At 42.4% G+C, this 27,152-nt stretch overlaps 1 protein-coding gene across 7 annotated transcripts in view; it reads left to right on the forward strand.

The window, feature by feature from the left end:
• Positions 1–27,152, forward strand: part of TRIO (trio Rho guanine nucleotide exchange factor) — a 322,942-nt gene that overhangs the window by 227,228 nt on the left and 68,562 nt on the right. For 6 of the 7 annotated variants that reach the window (XM_068236605.1, XM_068236600.1, XM_068236602.1 and 3 more), the window contains exons 37-38: positions 15,548–15,640; positions 20,584–20,732. In XM_068236605.1, the coding sequence (XP_068092706.1) occupies positions 15,548–15,640; positions 20,584–20,732 (242 nt within the window). Of the gene's footprint in view, positions 1–15,547; positions 15,641–20,583; positions 20,733–25,963; positions 26,036–27,152 lie in introns of those variants that run through there. The other variant, XM_068236606.1, reaches the window with a different exon arrangement.

Raw genomic sequence — 27,152 nt, forward strand, 5'->3', positions numbered from 1 at the left:
CACTTTCTAATGCAGATCATGGTGGGAGTATCTGAAGACTGGTAGGAGGATGGGCAATGCATACACAGACTGAGTAAGGGAGGAAATTATGTCAGGATTGGCTTCATAATAGTAAAAATGGAAAATCCTAAGAAGGATTTTCTCTTTTTTACTATAGAAAAATCACTATAAATCAAAATGTGGACAGTGCAATATGTATGTTATGTAAGTAGAGCAAGTATCTATTTACTTATATATGTAGTTTTTTTTCCCCGAGATATTATGACTGACGGCTCCTCTTTACACTGCTTTAAAGTGAACCTGAGCCAAAGCTTGAGTTCAAAAAAGTTCTTACCCTAAAGAGAGGGAAGCCTCAGGCGCCCCCCCCCCCCACAAATTGGGGCCGCGCAGCTCTACTTCCGTATTGATGACCACGTGACCCCGCCTGCTCATGCGCAGTAGCATGGAGCCCGCGGCTCAGGCTTTCTGTGCATGCATGGGTGGGCTCAGTCGGGTATTTCATGGCCATGAATAAGGAAGAGGAGCTGCGCGGTCCCGATCAAGGCATTGTTGCTAACCGTCCGTGGGGCCATGCTCAGCAACAGGGGACATTAGAATAGAGAGAGAAGCCTCAATAGTATCTGATTTTGCGTACCTGAGCTTCGGTACACTTAAATAGAATGCCTACATTAGCATTATCCGCCCCTGAAAGTTAAGATGTCCATACATCAGACTATGTATGGGCAGATCGACTAAGAGACAGATCTCTCTCTGACTAAATCTGATAGGAGAGAGATCTTTTGGCTGCCCAAACACTGCAGGCAGATTCCCAATTGATTTCAGCATGAAATCTCTCAATCACCCTTGTGAGGCTGCATCCGCTGCCTCAAAGCCCATGGCACCGTCTCCCCCTAGTATAAAATGTGCTCCCCAGTGCCCCGTGCAGTATACTTAACCTGTCGGTGTCTGAAGCTGGCTCCATGCTCCGTCCACATACATGCACCCCATGTGGTGGCCAGCGTAACGTATACGCCAGCAATCGCGTGGGTGTATGTGGACGGAGCTAGCAGAGGACACCGACAGGTAAATTATATTGCATGGGACACCGAGGAGCACATTTTACATGGAGAGGCTAAGGGAGCAGCAGCACACAGGTTCCTTTCACATTCTTTTCTCATCCCGATATTGCACGCTGTTTCCGCCGCACACCTGATCAAGCATGTCGCCCTTACATCTTGCAGCATGTCTGATCGATACCTGTAACCACTTTTGACCCGAAATTGGGTGCATTGTCAATCGGGCACACTCTTGACCTGATGTATGGACACCTTTAGTGTGTCTTGGACTTATTGTATGTTTGTTTTTTATATCTCAAGCTATATTCAGAGCCCGGTACAAGGTCCTCCAGCACCCAAGGCTGAGGTACCAAAGTGCGTCCGTCTATTCCTCCCTCCCCAGCCATCACTAACTCGTTGCTATTTAAGACTAAGAGGCGCCCCCAACCCTCCTAACATCTTCAGAGGATTAAAAGTAAAAGTGTTATGCATACCTGGGGCTTCCTCCAGCCTGATACACATGGATCGCTCCCACACTGCTGTCCTCCGCCTTCTCCAGCTTCAGTACCGGGTCCCATAACTTTGGCCAGCCGCGACTAGTCTGAGCATGCGCAGTGTGCTCTCTCCATCTGCTCGAATCTGCACTCGGTTCTGCGCCTGATTCTCTTATCTTCCACTCGTTTTTCTTATCTTTTTCCATTCATTTCTGTGAGAAATCAAGCGCAGAATCGATCGGAAGGAATATCGGACATGTCAGGAATTATCTATCGGATCCATCTATCAAGCGGAAAAACGTATCGTGTGTACCCAGCATACCATACAGCATTAAAAAAAATTCTTTAATCGATAATGTCCTTTTAAAGTGACACTGAAGTGAAAAAACTCATGATATAATGAATTGGTTGTGTTATACTGATAATTAATAGAATATTAGTAACAAAAAAAAGTGTCCTATTTTTAATTTCAGGTACCGTATATGGCTTTTTTATAGCATTGCATCATTCTCTAATAGTTGCAGTTTCCACAATACACTCAGCATTTTAAATGATTTCACAGAGCAGGTTAATGACACTTTGAACATTTCTCTGCAGAAAAACCATAAACAAAGAAGAAACAATGAGAGACAGTTGAGCTAAGTGCTTCAAAAGACAGTGCTGTCCATGACTTTATAAAGTCTCAGAGCTCAAAGAAGCTCTTTTGCATAGATAACTGAAGTTTCTTAACTCTTCCTGTACTGGAAACAATAAGACTCATATCTGTGCTAATGTTTTATTTCTTAGCAGCACTACACATACAAATCATTGTATCATAAGTTTATTTTCACTTCAAATTCCCTTAAAGGACTCTTTGGCTTTATTAGCGGACATAGACAAATGGTTCTATATACACACTTGCATTAACGGTGTGGGTTTAAAACCTGTTTTGGTAAAGTTTAAAATATATTGTTCTGGGGCGCATGCGCGGCGCTGGTGAAGACACATGTGAGTCCTTGCCGCTCCGCACCTCGTTCTTCTGCCGACACATTACCTAGCTAGAATTAGCGCTCCTACTACCCTCTTACCGGGAGATCCTGCTTTCCCACCATGTCGGGACAAGGAAGGGAGAAGAGCGGGCCAAAAACAACCACCTCCACCCCCGCAAACAAAACTCCGCCACAGACTGGCCTCCGCCCTAGCAAAACCAAGATGGCCGACGGGAACAGCCATGCTTCACGGAGCACTCCTTCCACTCCGGATAGGCAGCCCCACTCTCCTCCACACTTCAATCCAGACCTGGATGAAACTCCACAGCTCCCGCCTCATCAGGAGGACCTGATCACACACATACGTGTCTTCAGGCTTGAACTGAAAGAGGCGGTTAAGAGCATTACAGATCAGATTAAAGACCTGGGGCACCGAGTGGATGAAGTAGAACAACAGATAGACGACATGGCTGATGCACAGGAGGCAGATAAGCTACAAATCGACCACCAAGATGAGAAAATAGAGCTACTCGAGCTCAAACTTGAAGACATGGAAAATCGTAGTAGAAGAGCCAACATCCGCATCAGAGGCCTCCCGGAAACAGTCCTGGACCTGAAGCCTGCGGCCTTAAACATTTTCTCAGCGCTACTACCACAAGTGGACCAGGCTCAATTTTGCATAGTTCGAATCTATCGCGCCCTAGCCAAAGTGCGCAATCCAGACTTACCTAAGGATGTTATCCTAAAGCTTCAATATGAGGAGGTACGAGACCTAATCCTGGAGGCCGCTCGAAATCTTACAGTTCTTCCGAGGGCACCAGCCGGGGTCCAGCTTTTTGCCGACTTGGCCCCCTCGACCATCCAGAGGCGCAGGAACCTTCGCCCGGTGACGTTGTCCCTTCAGAAAGCCTCAGTAAGATATAAATGGGGATTCCCCTTTTCCTTAATCTTCACTCACAATGGTACTACATACACCAGCAGATCACTGGAGGAGGGTCGCAGGCACTTAGAACAGGCCGGTATTCAGATGGATCCGATGCCATCCACATCTCTGCCGCAACGACCCCCGCGCCCGGCCAGAGTATGGGCTTCCAGAAGAAAGCGACTTCCGACCGGCACAGACCTCGAGAGCAAACATCTAACCCATTTATGGGCCCAAATGCTTCAGTTACATACTTAGGCTTCTCGGAATCCGAACCTTGACGGAGGACGCAATTTCTTTCCTAGCGCCAAGAGCTGTGAGTATTGTTTTTCTCATTGACGACCATGATTATCCCCTTTTAACAAACTCAGAGCTACGGGTGGTTCCAAAAAACCATGAAGACCCTGGCAGAGGTGATGGGCAGAGATCTGTCGCTTTCATGGTATATATTGACTGTACCACCCTGCTTGCTACTGTTAGCCTGCTCACGCAAACAAACTTTGCTCCCTACAAGAAGCACTTTTGTCAGTGGCACAGCTCGGCAAGAATCCCCCACTATAGATCCCCATTATTTTTTCTATACCCCCTGTTTTTACTCTTATTTTTGCCTGGTCTTCCCTTCCCCTCACTGCCTAAGCTACCATATGGATCTTTGTATTTGCATCTATACATGATTTAAATACTCTAGCTATAGCAAACATTGAACACTAGATGGTGCTGTAGGACCATAAATGTTTTATCTTCATCTGTTAGCATTAACCAAAACAAATCTTTTCCTTTAGCAGGTTGTCGGAGGAGGACGGGGCAAGCAGTGCTGTCCCACACAAATGAACAGAGCTGATGGTGTTATATTATTACCCTCAGCTCTCTTCATTATCTTGAGGATGTTCTCCTCTTTAATGATGATTAAATATGCTAATCCTTGTGTTAGGCCACGTTGGCCAAGTTTAATGTTATGTTATAAGGTTTTCATGTAGGATTATGATCTACAAGGCGGCCTGGGGGGAGGGGGGGTTATGGTCCCTGGGAGAGAAGGTGACCCTACACGGCTCTATTCCCCAAAATCCATATTAGCGCTACCCAAATTATTCAACCCGTGACACACATCAATATAATATCTCATAACGCAAAGGGCCTAAACTCCCCAAACAAAAGAAGAAAAGCATTCTTGGATTATCAAAAATGCAGTCCAGATATCATATGTATCCAGGAAACCCATTTCACTAAAACCTCATTCCCCAAATACTTTCACACTCAATACCAACAACATTTTGCATCGTCTGCGGACACTAAACACAGAGGTGTCCTCACACTTCTTAAAAATGCGCTGCCATTTGTCCTTGAGACATGTATCAAAGATGAAGAGGGATGTTACACAATTTTGATAGGTACTATCCAGTCACAAAAGTATTGCATAGTTAACCTTTACGCTCCGCCGGAGGGACCAATGGCACCTATCATCGCAATCCTTAAGAACTTGGAAAAATACTCATCTCATTCTATCCTCTGGGCAGGAGACTTTAATATCGCTCCTAACCCTGCATTGGATAGGTCGCAGCAACCCCCCTCGGCGAAACAGAAACAGCTCGCCAGGTCCCTGAGGGGAGCCCTTACTGACTTCCACCTTTTTGACTCATGGAGGGAACATAACCCGATATCGCGGGGTTATACCTTCTTTTCCGCGGCCCATCATAGCTATTCCAGAATAGATACTATACTTCTATCCGCGACATTAATCCCCAACCTAGTGTTCTCCCGACATATGATTAGCTCGTGGTCAGACCACGATATAGTCTGGACTGCTTGCTCCTCCCTTACTACACCTATTGCCCGCCCCCCCTGGAGACTCAACGAAAGTCTACTGACCGATAATGAGGTAGTTCTGGAGGTGGAGGAACAACTTTCTAACTATTTTCAACTGAATGATGTGGACCAAATTAAGCCGGATTTACTCTGGCTGGCACACAAGCCAACTATTAGAGGTCGATTTATAAAAATAGCCTCTCAACGAAAAAAGCTTAAGACAGAGAAACAACTAAATCTCAAGCACAAGCTCTCCCAACTTCAAAGAGCACATGCTTCCTCCCCCTCTAGATAACTCTATAGGCAAATACAAGACACCCAGAACCAAATTAATATCCTCCTATCGGCTCGGGCGGAAAAGGCTATCAGATGGACCAAATCAAAAGTATACGTACAATACAATAAGCCCAATACCTGGTTAGCTAGAAAGCTCAGGCAAGCCCATTCCACTAATAAAATTCTACAAATTAAAACTAGTCAAGGTGAGGTCACATCAGACCCGCTCAAAATACACAAAACATTTGCAGATTACTATAAATCCCTTTACACTGCTAAACCTACAGAATCTCCCAACTCCATAACTAATTCCTTTTTCCAAAACCTCAAAACCCCTGTACTTCTCCCTGATAAAGCCGCAGCCCTGAATCTACCAATCTCGGACCTAGAAATCTTTCTTGCCATCAAAAAGTTGAAAAATGGAAAAGCCCCTGGTCCTGATGGCTTCCCGGCCAGCTATTACAAGAAATTTAAAAAAATTCTTATTCCCTATCTTAAAAGGATCTTTAATTCCATTTTGGATGGCAAAACTCCAGCCCCAGAGTTTCTACAATCTGCCATAGCTGTTATCCCTAAGACCAAACGTGACCCTCTTGATGTTAAAAATTTTAGACCTATATCACTTTTAAATCTTGATTATAAAATCCTTACTGCCATACTAGTAGCTAGACTGAACAAAGTATTAGGTCCACTAACCCATAGAGACCAGGTGGGTTTTGTCCCATTTCGGCAGGCACCCGACAATTTAAGAAAGGTAATCAATCTTTTGCATATAGTCCGATCTTCTAAGACCCCTTTTTCCATGCCATCTCTCGACATGGAAAAAGCATTTGACACCATAGACTGGTCTTTTATGCACGCCACTCTGCTCAGAGCTGGTATAGGCGGCTCCTTTTCAAATGCGGTCAGATGCCTCTACTCTAAACCGGTAGCTCATCTCAAACTCCCCACCGATTTCCCAATTCCGATCCCTATCCAGAGAGGCACTAGACAGGGTTGCCCGCTTTCCCCTGCTATATTTGCACTGATAATCGAGCACCTAGCGAACAAAATTCGCTCCTCCCCCGATATTGAAGGTATACATGTTAGAAACTCTGAATACAAAGTCAACCTCTTTGCGGATGACTTACTATTGACACTCTCCTCTCCGCACACATCGATCCCAACTCTCCTTCAAATAGTCAAACAGTTTGGAAAACTTTCTGGCCTCACCCTTTAGGGGTCAAATATATCAACAAATCTGAGGTTCTCTTCGCAAACCTACCCAAACAAAGTGCAGAAACTCTAGCCTCTAAATTGGGTCTATCGCTTCAAACAAAATACATTACCTATTTAGGTATAAAAATTTCAACTAACCCAGCAGACCTTTATGCCCTAAATTATAAGCCGATTCTGTCCGAGCTGAAGGGGGATATGGCAAGGTGGAACTCTCCCTCGATCTCGTGGTCTGGACGCATCCAAACTATCCGAATGAACCTTTTGCCACGAATTCTATACCTATTTAGATCCCTCCCAATACAAGTAACCAGGGCTTCTCTTAGGGACCTTCAAACTTCTATTTTCAGGTTCATCTCAAATAATAAAAAAGCAGAATAAGACAATCTGTCCAGGTTCTCAATAGAGAAAGGGGAGGTTTGGGAGTCCCTGACCTATTTAACTATTATAGAGCTGCCCAGATTGCTCAGCTGGCTCAGTTGCACTCAAACCACAATAGGCCCCTTTGGGCTGACATTGAAGATGACCTTCTATCACCAATCAGTCTGGCGGCCCTCCAGTGGTCTCCACACCTCTCTCCTGCAAGATACAAAATAAAGTCACCCTTAACGGCTCATTCACTATCTATATGGCACAGACTAAGATTTACCAAAAAATTGCAATCGGAAATACCCCTTCAACTTCCAATTTTTGGAAATCCAGACTTCCCACCAGGATGGGATTTGCCTCCCTTCCAGTGGTGGATCTCTCATAACTTATCCAACATAGCTAACTTTCTAGTAAATGGTCAATTTCCGAACTGGACAAATTTCTGCTCCCACACTTCCTTCCCACCTAAAGAGTACTTTAGAGCGGTACAGATATTCCACTTTCTAAAAACCCTCACACAATCAGCCCACATCCCCCCGACCCGCACCACGTACGAACACTGGTGTGCCCAAAGACCTCTGGAGGGTGGCCTTATATCTCATTTGTACTCACTGCTATCACAGCCACTAGAGGCAACTAAATCCTTATCAATGATAGCGTGGGAGGAGGATCTGGGCCAGACTCTTATTATCAAACAATGGTCCAAATGTTGCCTTACCCTAGCAAAAGGTAGTAACTACTACTCCCATATAGAAACTAATTATAAAATACTACATCGCACATATATCACCCCCCAGAGATTGCACAATATCTCCAATGATAAATCTCCATTATGTTTTAAGGGGTGTGGCCAGCTGGGTGATCTAGCTCATATATGGTGGTTCTGCCCTGTTGCAAAAAAATACTGGGCTCAAGTGGCATCAGCAATTGGTACCGCATTAGAGATCCCCTTGTCACCGGATCCTCTCCAACTCCTCTTAGGACATAAGCCCCAGAGATGGAAGTACCCACACCATAGGCTAGCCCAACATATTGCCAAGGCAGCCCGTCTTCACCTTGCCCGTCAGTGGCTAAAACCTACCCTCTCACTTGAAATGGCTGATGCCATTGTCATGGAAATACTTATCTCAGAGAGATTACTAGCAATAGTCAATGATGCAACTTTGCCGTTCACCCGTACCTGGCAGCCCTGGCTCTCAGCCTCGACATCGGTGGGACTTAGGTCCTGCGCCCTCTCCTTCTAGGGACTCTCCCTGAGCACCTGGCTGCCTCTTCCTCGATTATTGATATGACCTGCATGTATGTTTTTGTTTATACATGTTCTGTATATGTTAATTTGACTTGCTGAATAATGCCCTTTTGATAAGGGAAAATTTAAAAGCTGTAAGTTTTCACTGGAATTCTTAATAAAATATTTTGAAACTAAAATATATTGTTCTAGCAGCATGGGTGGTTTTGGGATCTCCAGTATGAATGTGCACCTTGCTTACAAAAACACTCGAAGGATTTACATGGCTTGGCCCACTGTCCTGACGTTATACATGTTGATTTTTAAATGGTAACATGTCAAACCTTCTGATTACGAAGGTTTTATTGTGCTTTATATAGTGCTTTTACCACAGAGAGCTTTTAGGTACTTTTAGTTCCACAACTAAGATTAAAGAGGAACTTCAGCCTAAACAAACATACTGTCATTAAGTTGCATTAATTATGTTAATTAGAATAGATAGGTAATATAATCTCTTGATTCAAAAGAACAGGCACATTTTTGTGATTTTATGGGGCAGCCATCTCAGGGAGCATAAAACAGTTCCAACTGTCCTTATCGCGATCACCCCTCCCAGCTGCGCGCGCTAGGCAACGAGAACATCAGAAATCCCATCATGCTTTGCACAGCATCAGGGGGAAAAATGCCCGAATAGATTTATTTGATGGGGCAGAGCTTGGCATCTGTGCAGCTGAAAATGAGGCTTGGGTAAGACAAAGTTTTGATGCTGTGAAACACCAAGCCTTTTTAGTGCTGCGGAGTAGATTTTTAGTCTGGAGGTTCACTTTAAGGTTCATCTCCATTACTTAAATGGGCGCTCTATAAAAAAATAACTACAGTCTTCATATTGCTTTCCCAGGTTACTGGTATTTTTTTTTTTTAATTCCTTTTATTGCTTATGATGTTTCCCCAAGCAGTGGCTTTAAAGTGAACCTCCAGACTAAAAATCGACTCAGCAGCACTGAAAAGGCCTGGTGTTTCTTTAACAGTTTCACAGCATCAGAACTTTGTTTCTCTTATAGAAGCCTCATTTTTAGTTGCACAGAAGAAAACTGCCCGGGCATTTTTCCCCTGATGCTGTGCAAAGAATGATGGGATTTCTGATGTTGTTGCTCTCGTTCTGCTGTTTTAGTGCAAATTTTTTTTTCTTACATTTTGAATTTGACATTTGAAGCCTAGTGTGTGCAGCTGGGAGGGGTTATCAGGACAAAGGACAGTTGGTACTGTGTCTCCTGCTCCATGTCACCTCCTTTCAACCAAAAAGATGGCTGCCCCCATGACAAAGATGGCAGCCCCCATGAATCACAAACATTTGCCTGTTCTTTTAAAACAGAGTGGGTAAAAGATTATATTACCTATCTATTCTAATTAACATAACTAATGTAACTTAATGACAGTATGTTTGTTTAGGCTGAAGTTCCCCTTTAACTTAACCCATTCAGGTTCCGTCGTTTTCACTTGAGAAATTTTCACCTCCCATTCATTAGCCTATAACTTTATCACTACTTATCACAATGAACTGATCTATATCTTGTTTTTTCTGCCACCAATTAGGCTTTCTTTGGGGGGTACATTTTGCTAAGAGCCACTTTACTGTAAATGCATTTTAACAGGAAGAATAAGAAAAAAACAGAAAAAATCATTATTTCTCAGTTTTTAGCCATTATAGTTTTAAAATAATACATGCCTACATAATTAAAACTCACGTATTGTATTTGCTCATATGTCCCGGTTATTACACCGTTAAAATTATGTCCCTATCACAATGTATGGCGACAATATTTTATTTGGAAATAAAGGTGCATTTTTTCCGTTTTGCATCTATCACTATTTACAAGTTTAAAATAAAAAAAATAGAAATATTTCATCTTTACATTGATATTTAAAAAGTTTAGACCCTTAGGTAAATATTTACATGTTTTTTTTTTTTTTTTATATTAAACATTTTATTTGGGTATTTTTGGGAGGTTGGGATGTAAAGTATAGTTTTATAATGTAATTGTGTGTAATGTTTAATTTTTTTTAAATTTTAGTTGTAATTTTACTTTTTGGCCACAAGATGGCGGCCATGAGTTTGTTTACATGACGTCACTCTAAGCGTAACACACGCTTAGAGTGACTCATCGGGGAGGGTCCGGCCAGAAAAAGCACAGCTTCCGAGAGAAGCTGTCGCTTTTTCAGCGGGGGAGAGGAATCAGTGATCGGGCACCATAGCCCGATACATTGATTCCTTGGCTACCGAATCCGCGGCCGGGAGTGCGCGTGCACGCGCGCGATCGGCCGCGGGAGGTTCCTGGACGTAGTTTCTACGTCCAGGAACCAAAATAGGTTAAAGAGACACTGAAGCGAAAAAAAAATTATGATATTATTATTTGTATGTGTAGTACAGCTAAGAAATAAAACATTAAGATCAGATATATCAGTCTAATTGTTTCCAGTACAGGAAGAGTTGAGAAACTCCAGTTATCTCTATGCAAACAAGCCATTAAAGAAATTCTATCAAACTTTAACTATTTCTGTAAGCAGTATAAATCAATGTGCCAACAACAGTGAGTATGAGCACAGCATATATTTTTGCTGTGCAGCGTGTCATAGTCTTTATCTAACTACTGTCGGCATCCCCTAATAAAACTGACGGCGACGGGGAATTGGGGCAGTCCATTATACAAGAGGGGAATCCTCTTGCTGCGTACAGCAATGCTTTATTCTATTCTGATTCTCCCCACACAGAATAGCAAGTTATGCAGCATGTGAGCCGGCTCATAATGTTACTGTGAGGAGCCTCTCTCAAGCCTAGTCTGAAGGAGACTCTGTGCTGAGCTGCCGTTGTGTGATTACTTTTTGCTACACAATGGTAAGCATATGAGCTGGAGCAGGGTGCGTCATTGCTCTGTAGACGAGCCGTAGTCCCGTAGAGGAAGATTTATTATAGTATAAATCTTCCTCTACGGCTCGTCTACAGAGCAATGACGCACCCTCCTCCAGCTCATATGCTTACCATTGTGTAGCAACAAGTAATCACACAACGGCAGCTCAGCACAGAGTCTCCTTCAGACTAGGCTTGAAAATCAATTCTTTATTTTTATATGGTCATCAAGTAATAAGGATGCTAACCAGGCAATCCAAAAGTTAAAATCACTATTACTTTTCTTGTTGATAAATGATCATTCCCCAGTTTACTTGACTATTACTTGGTACACACAATTTGGTACGCACAAAGGAAGTTGCAGGGCATGCTGGGTTGTTTTTGCTTCTCTACTTCCCCTCAGACTTAACTAATGCAGCCTGATTGGCTGAAGCCTTTTTCCCTCCTGTTTTCCCCTCCCACACCTCTGTTCCTATCTGATTGGCCAATATTTCTCATGCTAAGACAATGCACTTTCTATAGTGGAGGGCGGGCAATGCATACACAGTCATGCAGAGGGAGAGTAAGGGAGGAAATTACATCAGGATTGGCTTCAAAATAGCCACAGTTAAAGTGCTAAGGATTTTCTCTTTTTTCACTGTAGAAGAATCACTAAAGTCAAAACGTGGACAGTGCAATACATATGTAAGTAGAGCAAGTATTTATCTACTAGGTTTTGTTTTGCTTTTTTAGGATAGTATGGCTGACAGCTCCTCTTTAAAATCATTATAAACCCTGCCTAATAGCAAATGTTCCCTTCCAAATTTAAGCCAAGGTCCGTGTTGCTTGTTTGTTTTCATGTGATGTGAAAGTAAAAGATAATTTAGTCACTTCAGCCGTACATATTGCAGGGGTTAATAGCTAGACTTCATACAGCTTGCTTACATGTAAGCATTACAATCCTTCCAACAGGGTTCCTAAAGGCGGGCACTAACAATACAATTTGCCGAACGATCGTGTAGGAACGATTTTTCGTATGAACGAACGGAAATGATCATTTGGGACCACTAATGGACAAAACTCTCTTAACCTATCTAATGAAATCAATCCGATCCATTTCCGATCGTTCATACGAAGGATTATTCGTAAACTGTCGTTTAGCAAATTGTATTGATAGTGGCCACCTTAATAAAGACTGTACTCTTACAACAAAATGAGACATTTCTGGGTAGTCTAAACTGCGCAAAAAGAGTACAGATTTCAGGCTTGCAAAAAAGTGCATTTTCCAGCTTCAGCCAGTTTTGGAAATTCACAGCTGAATGCAAACTGAAAGCCTCTGCAAAGTTGCTTTTTAATGGCATTAAATTGTAATAAAATTAAACCTGCGAGTAGAAAACCCCCATGGGGGGGAGGGGGTACTCACCTCAGGGGGGAGACTGGATCCTAAACAGGCTTCCCCCATAGTCCCTCGCAGACTTCCTCCACTGCTTGGACCCCTGGACAAAGGCAAACAAAAATAATCCAGCTGCACACAGGTGCAGTAGCAGCTTTCCTCTTGGGCTCCGGTGGAATTAGCCGAGCACGATTGGGTCCGCGCTACGGTGCAGTACAGCGGACATGATTGGGCTCTGTTATTTCCGCTGAAACCCATCGGAAAGCTGCTAGTGCACCTGTGGGGCACGTCACTGGATTACTTTTGGTCTGGAGCCTGATAAATACTGTGCCTGCAGATTTTCAGGGGGTGCCAGCACTGGATTGGGGGTTTCTTTAGGTTCCAGAGGTTTCCCCCTCCCGAGGTAAGTACCCCATAGGGGCATTTTTGTTTCACATTACAGGTATGCTTCAAATTACATTTATAATACAATCACTGTCCAGCTTGTGGCCCACTAGAGCGGTTTCTGCAGACATTTGTACTTTGTAAGCAGCGTAATAGTGAGACTTCAAATTGTGAAGAGTAAATGCCTTTCCATAGAGATCAGTGCCAAGATTCAGTGATGTTGGACCTCAGTGAATCTATTTAACCAGCCTGGCACAGAGAGGTCCAGCAGCAGGGGACAGTGACTGTGATAAGCATGGACAATACAACTTCAATATATCCCTAACAATGTCAGTTGAAAAGGTAGGACTGCAAACATTGTTACGACTGTGACTTACTACAAGCTGGTTTATTTTTTCTGTTTGACTTTAGTTTGGCGATACCATGTGTTGTGCCTGAAATTTTATATATCACATAAAAAGAACACCGATTGAAAAATAAACAGTGGATGAATGTATTGTGGTGGTCTTAGTATTTTTAATGTTTGGGATCTTACTGGAAACTACGGTATTTAATTTTTCAACTTTTGTTCTTCTATAACAACTACTATTTAGAAAAAAAGACACAGTGCTTTGCTTACTCAAAGGATATAAGTCAGTTTAGCTGTTCTAGGGGTGCACAAGAAAATCTCTCAGATTAATAAAAAACTGTCCAGAGATGACATTCAATTCTCACGGATCAGAAAGTTACACAGGAATCTGTTAATGGCTGCCACAACTGTAAGACAAAAGGAACATATGTGCCTCTAATCGTATAGTTCTTTTATTCAACAACACAACCCCTGCTACTTCCTTGCTTCCCAATGAGCAGCACTGAGTCAGTCTGTGGCTCTGCATGTAGACACCAATTTAGTATGGTGAACGTACCAGTGGTACCATGTGGTGCTGCTGGCTATGGCTTACCGCGCCGATCCTACATCCTCACTCAGTGCTGCTCACTAATTCAGTAAAAGTACTGTGCGATTAGAGATACCTATGTGCTATGTTTCATTGCCAATAATATGTTTATCATAAAAGTAATAATTCGCCATAATTAAATTAATTTGCCAAATTAAGTTGAATATAAAAGGCAAAAGCAAGTGCCCAAAGCACTTTTTAACTGTACATGTCCTTCAATGAGGATTCAGGTGAACCATGTGGAATTGTGCGTAGTGTTGTAATATAAAAATACAATTTTGTAATAACATGCAGCTACGAGGCATAATTTAGTTATGCATAGAGATTTTTCGTAGTATCTTTAGAATGAGAGAATGCCGGTTAGCTCATAAAAACACACAGCAATTTATATTGATATAGAATAAGACACAAAGTAGCAAGCAAAATAAACTTTTTAGTGATCTGGTGTAATTAATTGTAAACTGTGTATAGAAGCAAAGTGGTGGACAAAATACCAGTTTCATGAGAAAATTGTACTTGGAATCAAAGCACAGATTGCATACAAAATGGAAGAAAATGCAATTAATATAATGTATTTAAAGCTGAATATAACCCTGCATTTCAACTTTGCTCTAAAACATTATTTACAGTATATTATATGCAACCAGCATTTTTTTTTTTACTAGACCAGCATTGGAAGGGTTACACAGGGCTTTAAAGTCCCTGGAGATTTCTGCAGACGCATCCGAACTTGAGTTAGATACATTTTGTTTACATAAATGTATCTAAGTTTTGAATGTGACTCATCTCTCTCACTGAGAAGGAGTTGGAGGACAGCCAAAGAGTGTGTAACATTTCTAAATATATACATATAACTAAATAGAATGTAACTATCTGCACGGAACTTAAAACCTCTGTGGTTAACCCTTCCAATGCTGGTCTAGTAAAAAAAAATGCTTTTTGCATATAATATGCTGTAAATAATGTTTTAGAGCAAAGTTGAAATGCAGGGTTATATTCCGCTTTAAATAGCACTAACATGTTCTGGGGAGCTTAAGATACATGAGACATTCACACACTTCAAGTTTGGCCATAGCTAGGCTTTAAGTTTGCTTTTACTTTCCGTTACCTACTTATTTGTTCTTTTTCACTTGCTACGAACCAAAAATGTATTTTTCAAACACGATTTGGCTTCCTGCAAAAAAAACAAAAATATAAGGACTTGTCATATAAAAAAAAATAAAATAAAATAAAAAAAGAGAGAACTGAAACTAAACAATTAACAAATATACATGACTTTACAATAACCAACATTAACTGTAATGTTGCAGTAAATTAATATCTCATCATAGAGGCCTATTCTGGACTCTAATGTACCGCTATGACTATACCTATGAGATCGGATTGTCCTTTCCTTTTACCCTTATACTATTTACATCTTGATATTGTCTGCCTCCATCTACCTCTTTGTGGTGTGTGGATTCAAGTTTATTGGATATTTGTGTTTAATCATACATCTTTACAGCATATTTCATGATCAGCTAACTGTATGTCCTAATGTTGTTCTTTTCAGTGTGTTCGTGCACCTAGCACGAAAATTTAAAAAACCCAAACCCTCAAAACCTTTTCATTGAGAAACTTGCTTTTCTTGCCTTTGATATAGGCTTCTCGGTTACTGGTTCGTCCAACAAGTTCTGAAACTCCAAGTGCAGCTGAACTTGTCAGTGCTATAGAAGAACTTGTTAAAAATAAAATGGTAAGTAAAACTGATTACATAAATATCACTATTATGAATTAATTTATGTAAGTGTAATTGCTGTTATACTTATGCATTTTTTTTAAAATGCACAGAATTTCCAGTTATTTCAATTGGCTGTTTACCTATATTAAAAATTCTTCCACCCCTTCCTTTACTTGATCCATTATAGCTACCGGTATATGTTTTTTTTTAACAGATCAATGAGGTATTCTTAATCTACATTTATATAGTGCTGATATCTTCCACAGCACTTTACAGAGTATAAAATTCCTCAGAGGAGATCCCATAGCCATAGTCTCATGTACCAACCACTATGATTTTCGGATGTGGTAGTAAGATTTAAAAAAAAAAAAAAGCGCCCTGAGGAATCTTTTTAAAATGTGGGAAGAACTTAAACTGTTGCACCTGGGGTCCAGGCCAGAAATGAGCCCAGGGTTGTAGAGCAAAAGTACTAACCATTGTGCTGCCCAGTACCATTAATACCCACTTGGAAATCCTCTGCACAGAGCTCTAGTGTTTTAGTTACTAACCCCTCCCAGAGGCCAGACTGAAGTAGGGAACCATATTGTAACGGAGGGTTGAAACTTGTGTACACTACCATATTTTCGGACGACAAGGCACTCCTGACCATAAGACGCACCAATGTTTAGAGTACAAAAGCAAGGGTTAAAAATACATACTAAACCTGGTGCATCCATGATGAAGCAGCATCTTGTGGATTATGCTCTCTTTGTACCTCATCCCCCCTTGTACCTCTTGTGTCTCCCTCTGTCCTCCTATGCCCCCCATGTGTCTGCCTCTGTCCTCCTTGTGTCATCCTCTATGCCCTTTGTGTCCCTGTGCATGGGCAGTACTTGGAGTCTCCAACATTGCAGTGGGATGGTGGTTCATATTGGCAGGCGTTCACAAGTCAGTGAATTTGTTCCCCACTTTTGGGGGAAAAAAAGTGAATCTTGTAGTCCAAAAAATACAGTAATTTGTAGGAAGCTACTGCACAGTGCTGTGTCTCCCGGCTCAGGATATGGATTTACATTTACTAAGCAGTGTCAGCAGCACTATGGGAGTTAAACCAAGCTCCCAAGGGATCATACAGAATATAGGGGGGAAGAGGGTTCATATAAAATGTGGGAGGGGCAGATTGTGATAAATGTAACTGTTAAGTGCAGTGTACTACTAGTTTTGGCAAATGTTATAACGGCATATCAATTATTACAGTTACCGTACACTTCAAAAGAGATTTATCTTCATTTATATGGCCACCTTGAAGAAGTAACACATTAAGACCTCTATGAATACCCACTGGGGTTTAACCCCCTTGGCGTTATGATTCTTTCTGGATTTTAGGGTCTAAAAGCGGTGCAATTTTTTTTTGCACCCTTTCGGAGCCTAAAACCTGGAAAAAATCATCCTGCCAGGGAGATCTGCAGCAGCCCAGCAATCGCTCACCTCCCTGGCTCCAGCGCTGCAGTTATGCCTTCATCCTCCGGGTGGCGCTGCAACTCTAAAGTGGAATTGCCGGCTGTCTTCATGACGACAGCCGGTGATCTCACCAGCAGCAAGCAGAGCCCTGGAGGAGAGGAAGAAAAATGCCAGCCGACGTCGGGATCCCTGGGAGGTATGTAGAAACGTTCCCGCTGCGCGCATTGCTCTGCATTTAGCCTCTGGCGTCCACCCCGAGCAGAGGTCGGAATCACCCTTCTTAGGTGGGGTTTTCCGCCCCGACCCTAGCTCGGGATAAACCGCCAAGGAGGTTAATAGGCTCAGGTGCTACAATACTACATTTTACCTGATTAAACATCTGGTATTGTGGCACAACCACTACTTTCAGGAATTGGCAAAACAGAATGGGATACTACTCTATAACGCAAAGCAGTCAAAATGCAAAAGCATAAAACAGAGTAAAAGAGAAAAATCCCTGTATCTAAGTGTTACTTGTGAAGCACAATCAGGTTAAAGGGACTCCGAGCAGTGCAGAAACTATGGAAAGATACATATCATTTTAAAGCTCTCTTTCTCCTCTTTCCAATGATATATAAACCACCACCCTACGTCTTTTAGTTTTCGCTATTTTCGCAATTGAAATTGCCGCGACCGCGATTTCGATCACGAAAATAGAGAAAACTAAAAGGTGTAGGGCAACGATGTAGGTGTCGTCAGAAAGAGGAGAAAGAGAGCTTTAAAATGATACCCATCAAGCCATAGTTATATTGTATTACACAGGACGACACTTTCCCCAGTGTCAGTAGCTCCATTCTGCTGAATGCAGCTGCTGACTTTGACAAAAAGTCGCCCTGTGTAATACAATATAACTATGGCTTGATGGATATCATTTTAAAGCTCTCTTTCTCCTCTTTCTGACGACACCTACATCGTTGCCCTACGCCTTTTAGTTTTCTCTATTTTCGCAATCGAAATCGCGGCCGCTGCAATTTCAATCGCGAAAATAGCGAAAACTAAAAGGCGTAGGGTGGCGGTTTATACATCATTGGAAAGAGGAGAAAGAGAGCTTTAAAATGATGTGCATCTTTCCATAGTTTCTGCACTGCTCGGAGTCCCTTTAAGCAAAACGTTCTTGCTTCACAAATCTTTGTTTGATTTATGACAGTAAATAATACTTATATAATCGTTTAGAGTGCAGTACACTAACTTTTGCCTTTCAGAACATACTGTATATCCTAGCACAGGAGACAATTAACTTTTTCTCCTAAGTTTTCTCCTAGGAAATAATTTTTCATCTTCTGTTTAAAAACCTTTTCTGTACTATGCAATTGAAAAAGCATAGCCCCCAGCTGTCTTTTTCAGACGGAAAGTCCCTCTTTGGGAACCAAATCCCTCGTCCCTCTTTTTTCATTTGCCCTCTCTCAGGATTGATGTACAAAACTGTATGCAAATATGTATTTTTCTACTGAAAAATGTGTTTCATTGACTATAAACTTTATTCCCACAATTTAAATTGATATATTTCATATTTTTAAATGTTAAAATGAAGGAAAACTAATGATAAAAGGCACCAATGTGGTTTGAATGATAAAACGACATGTTTTGATTTTGAATTCTTTGTGATATGCATGATTAGAGCTGTGGCAGGGGCAGGTCCTAAAGTGTCCCTCTTTCTTATCTCAAAAAGTTGGAAGGTATGGAAATGTACTAAACAAAAATTAGGTGAAAATATACTATCAAAATTATTTTAAAGAATTGTCTTGCTTGTTGGTGGCTTAAAAGACAATTTTGTTAAAAAAAAAACATTTTATTGATAAGGTGTGAAAATATCACTTAGGCCCCGTTCACACTTGCGGTTTAGTAAAAACCGCACCGGATGTCCGGACCGCACCGTATCCGGACCGGACCTGATCCGTACGGTTCCTATCCGGTCCGGATCCGGTCCGTTTGCATCCGGTTTCCGTGCGGTGTGAACACGGTTGCGGTCCGGATCCGGTTTCTTAAGGAGATACACATCCTGTAAATACCTGGGGTCTGGGAGGTCAGCAGAAGGGTCTGGGGTCATTGTTGGAGACAGGTGGACGTGTAGAGACCATCCGTGGATACAGAGACTGCAGTTGGGACCATGGATCCAGGCATTTTTTACTCGTAAACCTGGGAATTCTCTCCTTCCTGTTGTTCGCCTCCTTGTCAGACATATCAGACATGTTGCTGCCAAAAAGAGCTCCAGCATGAAATCGCTGCTGCCCCACTCTTTGAACGCTGGGCCCATGTGGTCCCCATCCAAAATGCATAGGAAGTGGGGTAGAACGTCCGGTTTTTGTAGCCAGTGTGTTGTGCGCTCTCCGGCTCTCATTGCTTTGTATTGGCCGGATGGTGCAGTCCGGCTCCGCCCCGGATACGGCTGCCGGAGGAGCCGGACCAAAAAATAGCGCATGTTGGAACGGACGCCGGAGTCCGGATCCGGCCCGGCTCCGGTCCGGCAGAACGGACGCATGTGAACAGACGCATAGGCTTTCATTGCTATGCCGTGCGTCCGTTCCGTCCGTTCTGCAAGCGGTCCGGCTCCGGCACGGCGATTCCGGATGGCCACCGCTAATGTGAACCGGGCCTAAGATGTAGGAGAAAACATAAGAGGAAAAATTAGTTGAAGGACCCTGGGCCATATGCAATTCACTTTTTCACTTGCGTTTTCTCCTAGGGGATATTTTTAAACTTGTCAATAAAATGCCGTTTAAGCCCCCAGAAGGCAAGAATATGCTCCAAAATTTTTTGATAGTACTTTTTCACCAACTTTTTGGTACTTTTTTAGTTGAAAAGTACTGGAAAGAAATTTAAAATCAAAGTTGAAAAATAATCTCCTAGGAGAGAACTCAGATGAAAAAGACATGGCCCCCTGTGTCCTCCAGGTATGATTATTAAAACTGACTCCAAACAGTCTCTTTTTGGTTTTTTAGAAAAACTTGTTTATAGCAAGTACTCTTAGATGCCTTTCTGCAGTCCCTAAACTGCTTTCACGTATCCTTTGTCCAAGGACAGTCCTTTTTTTTTTTTTTCTCCTTCTTCTTCTTGCTTTTGTGCCATAAAGCCCAGATCAGTGGAATGTTACAGCGATGGTTGTCTTTCGGTAAATTTCTCCCATCTCTGCTTTCATTCTGTAGAAGTCAGGCAGAGTCACCACAGGGTTTTTGGCCACTAGCGGGACCAAGGATCGTCTCCCCGTTTGCTAAACTGATTAATTGGCTTTCCCTGAGAAATTGAGACTAGGCTATGGGATAACTGGTTATGATGTTGGCGAATGGACACATTCACAAATGGTAAACACACACATATGGCTAGGGTAGATTGAACACTTCTGAAAGTCCTACAGGAGAATTTTTTTTTCTTCAAATAATAGATCAGATAGAGAGATGTTTGTGTTTACTAAATCAGATAGAGAGATAAATGTTTGTGTTTATTATAACAGCTTGTGTATTTATTGCACCTTTATGGTTTTGCAGGCTTTAGAAGATCGGCCAAGTTTTCTTAAAGTAGATCAAGGTGACAGCAGTAGCCCCTCTTTTAATCCCTCTGATACCTCACTATTATCTTCATCTTCTCCCATTGATGAAATAGAAGAAAAGAAGTCCAGCTTCTTAAAGCGACGACAGTAAGAAACTGAATATTTTATATATTATCAATAAATCTGTTAAGAGACTTTGCTAACACTCTGCTTCTGAAAATGTTGTCATGAAGTGAGTTTCTACTGTATTAAGAATAACACCAAATATATATCTCACAATCCACAACATTACACTGAGACCTATAGTGTATAAATGCCTATTTATTTACGGTTTGGGCTGGAGCACACTGCTTTTTTGCTGAGCTGATTTCAGCAATGTGTTGTGATATGCCAGGACATCAGACTGCAGAGACAACACTGGCTAATGGGCACATTAAGGGCTCATTCACACTAGTCATTGAGATGAAATGCATGAATGGGATTGTGAGCTGCTGTGCATTTCCACGCTTTTCCATGAGTGTTACCTCCTGACGAGTTGAAATGCACCGCACAGCAACTCACTGTAGTGTGAATGATAAAATGAAATTCTATGGACTTTCATGTTCCCATGTAAAATGCTCACTATGTGCAGTTAGTCAAAACTCACTGCAACTAACATAGTGTGAATGAGCCCTAAAGGGAAAAAAAGTGAAAATAAACTTGTGAGATGAGGAATTGTATGTGTAGTACAGCTAAGAAATAGAACATTAGTAGCGAAGATAAGAGTCTCCTATTGTTTTCCAGTACAGGATGAGTTAAGAAACTTCAGTTATCTATGCAAAAGAGCTTGTCTGAGCTCTCCAGGGGAAGACTGTGCTGATTTCTGAAGCACATATACAGCAAAGAAACAGTGAAAGACCACTTCAGATAAGCTTTTACTGCAGGAAAGTTCATAGGGTCGATGGCTCTGCTTTGTTTCATAGTTCAAAATAAAAAATACAGTACAGAGTATAGAGAATAATGCAGTGTTAGGGAAAAAAAACTATGTAACTGAAAATAAAGTGAGACTCTCTTTTCTTTACTGCTAATGTTCTATTGATTATTCGTACTAGACTTACAACTCATTATATCATACTTTTTGTTTTTTGCTTCAGTGTCACTTTAATGCACTGCACAGTATTGTGTTCTGACACTGCACAGCTGCATGCATTTTAAGTGCAAGGTAGAGCTGCGTCATTTAGCATAGTTGAATGGGAAGCTCTGCAATTCAGAACAATGCAGGTGCCATGTGTTAGTGTAAATGGCCAGCTGCAGTGCAGAGCAAAGTGTAATGTGCTCTGGCCTTTACTCTTGCTCTATGTCAAGGTGAATTTCTTTAGGCTAATGCTTTGTGTCATGTTATTGTTAAATTATCATATCAGTTTATTATCATATCGGTCTCAATAATACCAAAAAGTCCAAAAAGACCAGCAATACTTAAAACAATTTTTATATATATATATATATATATATATATATATATATATATATATATATATATATATATTAAAAAAGCCTTAATTTTTACAAGTAAAGAAATACAGCTCTCTAATAATAATCATAGTGTGATATTCTGCAGTGTTTGTGATATTCATATGTTCTTTCTCAAGCAGTGATAACTGATATCAGGGATATGCTTTGGCCACCTCCCTAAAATATTGTATTGTAAAGTTAATACATCACAGGAAGCAGCCTATCGCTGCCTTGGGAAAAGTGACATTCATAGAAATCAAGAAAAGTATAAAGTTCACCGAAGCTTCAAATGGATAAAAGCTACAGCATATACTGATGACCTATGATTGATGAATGTTGCCCCATACAGACATTAATGGTCACATTGGGAAAGCTGGAAAGTTGTTTAGTTAAAGAGAGTCTGAAGCGAAAAGAATTCTTGCTTTTTACCTGCTATTTAGTTTAAGCAGTATGAGGAGAGGTAAAATGCCGCATTCCCGCGGCAAAATGAGGGCTTTATACCCCCCAAATCCCCAGGGCAAAATGTGGGCAGCGCTTCCTGAAAGAGACAGAGCTTTGTGCTCTGATCCCCGTCTCTCCCCGCCCCTCTGTCTTCCTTCACTGTGAGGGGCAGGGACAGGCAGAGATCCGTGGTGTATTGACTTCAGTAAAAGCAGAGCTACAGCGCTAATCTCTGCCTCCCTGGGCAGCAAAATTGTTTGCCCCCGGGTTTGAGTGGTATAAAGCCCTCATTTTACTGCAGGAATGCGGCGCTTCACCTCTCCTCATACTGCTTAAACTAAATAGCAGGTGAAAAGCAAGAATTCTTTTTGCTTCAGACTCTCTTTAAGGTGATATGCCAGTCTGGATTGTTTGGAGATCCTTCAAGATGGTATTTCTTGGCCAGACAGGGACTATCTCTCTCCCTTCATCCCTACATAAAACTGAACATGCAAATTGGCCTAACACTTTCTAAAACAACTGCATGTATAGTATATACACCTTTCCCTGTATATTGATCTAAACCAGGGGTGCCCACACTTTTTCGGCCTCGCGAGCTACTTTAATATTTGCCGAGGCCAGGAGATCTACCATCTTCTCAAATGCTAAGCACGCCCCCCCCCCCCCCCCCCCGCGTAGGTTAGCCAGGTATATGTGCCTGCAGCATAGGTTACGTGCCCTCAGTATAGGTTAGCCAGGTGTATGGGCCCTCAGTGTAGGTTAGCCAGGTATATGGGCCCCCAGTGTAGGTTAGCCAGGTATATGGGCCCCCAGTGTAGGTTAGCCAGGAATATGGGCCCCCAGTGTAGGTTAGCCAGGCATATGGGCCCCCAGTGTAGGTTAGCCAGGCATATGGGCCCACAGTGTAGGTTAGCCAGGTATATGGGCCCTCAGTGTAGGTTAGCCAGGTATATGGGCCCTCAGTGTAGTTAGCCAGGTATATGGGGCCCCAGTGTAGGTTAGCCAGGTATATGGGCCCTCAGTGTAGGTTAGCCAGGTATATGGGCCCTCAGTTTAGGTTAGCCAGGTATATGGGCCCTCAGTGTAGGTTAGCCAGGTATATGGGCCCTCAGTTTAGGTTAGCCAGGTATATGGGCTCTCAGTGTAGGTTAGCCAGGTATATGGGCCCTCAGTTTAGGTTAGCCAGGTATATGGGCCCTCAGTGTAGTTAGCCAGGTATATGGGCCCTCAGTGTAGTTAGCCAGGTATATGGGCCCTCAGTGTAGTTAGCCAGGTATATGTGCCCTCAGTGTAGTTAGCCAGGTATATGGGCCCTCAGTTTAGATTAGCCAGGTATATGGGCCCTCCAGGTAGATGTACCTGCACCGTAGGTTAGCAGGCAGGCAGAGGAGAAGAGGCGGCGAGGAGAGACTCTGGCAGATGCAGGAGAAAGGCGGCGGCGAAGAGAGAGGCAGCGCGGCCGCTACGTCATGGCTGGGGGCGGCGCCGGGCACGTTACAAGCACGCACGTTGCAGGCTACCCGTCGCCGCCCCCAGCCATGACGTAGCGGCCGCGCCGCCTCTCTCCTCCCTCTCTCCTCGCCTGCATCCTTATTGGCCAGCAGCTAAACACGATGAGCTGCTGGCCGCAACAAACTTTTACGAGACGCGGCTGAGAGGCCGCGATCTACCAAGAAGGCGGTCGCGATCTACCGGTAGATCGCGATCAACCTATTGGGCAGCCCTGATCTAAACTGAATTTGTGGCATGACTTAGTTTTTAGGGAATTCTTATGTTTTTCTGTTACAAACTGTAACTGTAAATGTGTTTATTTTATTCACAGAAAAGTAGCTAGTGGAAACAACAATTTTTATCATACTATAATACTATGCTCATATAATTTATACACTCTAATGTGTATAGTGTTTGTGCATAATCTTTATTATTGATAATCATTTGTGTTTCCTCTTATTAAAAACCTGTTCATAGCTGTTGGGTATTTGTAAACGCAGACCTTTTTATTTTGTCTTTGTGACAGAAATTTATTTATACATTTATATCAATATTTCACAAACTTTGCTTGATTGATTACCAGCGTTTGCAGTATTCAAATGTCAATTAGAAAGTTAGGAATAATGACAACTCCCAACCACTTATGTTACCAGCATTCAGCCAGAAAATTTTCTGTCTACCATGTGTTCTGTAAGTCATACAAGCTTTTAAGAAAATGTTCTCCATGTGTCCTATTACATTTGTGACTTGTGACACTAGAAGGAGTACCGTATATCATGGCGTATAAGACGACCCCCAACTTTTCCAGTTAAAATAAAGAGTTTAGGATATACTCGCCGTATAAGACTACGCCCTCTTCCGAAGCACACCAAATACAAATAGAAAAAAAATCATATACTGGAGCTATGTATAAACAGATACTGGTGCTGTACTGTATGTGGTACCCAGTATATAAAACACTATACAGGGGATTGACTGGTTGGATTAGTCAACTCTCCCTCTCTCTCAGCAGATTAGTCAGCTCTCCTTGTTTATCAGAGAGGTATGGAAGAATCGATTGCGCTGTGCCCATAAAACCAGCCTCTTTCACCCTTCTAGGGCACCCTTGTATTCCATTTACCTCCTTCTATGCCTCTCAGATCTCGCAAATGTGCGCCTGCGCCGCTTCACTACAGTCCTCAGCAGCAAGATCTGAAAGATCCAGTGTATCACCTGGCATCAATGACACCCGGCGTATAAGACGACCCCTGACTTTTCAGAAGATTTTCAAGAGTTAAAAAGTAGTCTTATACACCAGAAAATACTGTATGTTCTTTTATTGAGGGAGTGCAACACAGAATTCCTAACTGGTGTTATGTCCTACCTACACTGAGTGGTGAGCATTATCTGTACTTCTCATTCCACATGTGGGATAGCATAACCATGCTTTATGATAATGTGTAATAGTATATTTTAGTACAGAATCCAATGTTACCAAATATGTGATCACAGACCACAGCATCCTTGAAGAAAGTAGCTCTCTTTAATGCTAACCATGTATTGACCCAATGTCCTTTCCAGAAATATAGCTGAAACTAATAGATACCACACTAATTCATGGACCCATTTCCTGAAGTCAGTTTTTGCATTATAAGACTAATTTCAGAAGATATATTCAGTACCTCTCAGAGAGATACTTCAAGAGAAAACAGTCTGTTTCTACAACATAGAGTATATGGGATGTAGGACAGAAAGAGCTCACTCAAACACACGTCTGTTGGCTTCTAGCAATATTAACTGATCAATGCAGTCACGGTATCCTCCATATATATCCTATATGATTGATATTTTTGGTTTCATGCCTTTGGTTCAGCTTTTAAAAGTGGATTTTATCTAGAAGGTAAATATGGCTTTTTAGAATTTCAGTCATTTGTTACATACTTTCCAAGTAACAGGTAATGATCTCTGTGTTACAGAGAAGAATATCATGCAAGGGACCTTGAATTTTGAGAGCACATATTACTACTAAACCTCTGAGATTAAAGGTACATTTGAAAAGTATAACTAAAACTGAAGTCTTCAGACCTAAACAGCTGAATAGATACAGAAAGCTTCAATTGGTAGTAATATTACCGTATATACTCGGGTATAAGTCGCAAAATTTAGGACTGACCCAAAGTACAAAAGTGGGGGGGTCGACTTATAGTCACATAGTCCTACATTTTGCGACTTACAGACTGTGTGGGGTGGGGGGGGAGGGGGGTATGGATGTGGGGTGTGTGTGTGTGGATACTCACCATCCATCGCTGGGCGCAGTGTCCTCTCTTCTACCTCACTCGCGTCTACCCCCTTCAGAGATGGTCCGGCTCCCGATGTCACATGACGTCGGGAGCGGAAGTTACAGCACGAGTGGAGGAGAAGCGAGGAGAAGAGAGCAGACTGCGCCCAGCGGTGGATGTGGTAACGGACAGCTGCAGCGGCGGGGAGAGCGGGCAGCATGGAGGCAAACATCGCACCACAGCCTCTATCTTCCACCTACCACGCATCCCCTTGTGTTGATACCAGCGTCTCTCCTGTGATGATGTCATCACAGGAGACGCTGGTATCAGCGCATGGGATGCCTGGGAGAGGAAGTAGATGGAAGATAGGTAAGATGTTTACCTCCATGCCCGCTCTCCCCATCGCTGCAGACTATACATGGGGGCAACTGTACTGGCTACCTTCCTATACTGGGGGCAACTATACCTGGCTGCCTATAAATGTTGGAGCAACTATACTGGCTACCTTCCTATACTGGGGGCAACTATGCCTGGCTGCCTATAAATGCTGGGACATCTATACTGGCTACCTACCTATGCTAGGGGCAACTATACTGGCTACCTACCTATGCTAGGGGCAACTATACTGGCTACCTACCTATGCTAGGGGCAACTATACTGGCTACCTACCTATGCTAGGGGCAACTATACTGGCTACCTACCTATGCTAGGGGCAACTATACTGGCTACCTTCCTATACTGGGGACAACTATACCTGGCTGCCTACCTATGCTGGGGGCAACTATACTGGCTACCTACCTCTACTGGGGGCAACTATACCTTGCTACATACACTGGATGCACCTACCTGCCTAGCCTATACTGGGGGTAACAATACTGGCTACCTA

The sequence above is a fragment of the Hyperolius riggenbachi genome, chromosome 5 (assembly GCF_040937935.1).
Source record: "Hyperolius riggenbachi isolate aHypRig1 chromosome 5, aHypRig1.pri, whole genome shotgun sequence".
Lineage (NCBI taxonomy): Eukaryota > Metazoa > Chordata > Amphibia > Anura > Hyperoliidae > Hyperolius > Hyperolius riggenbachi.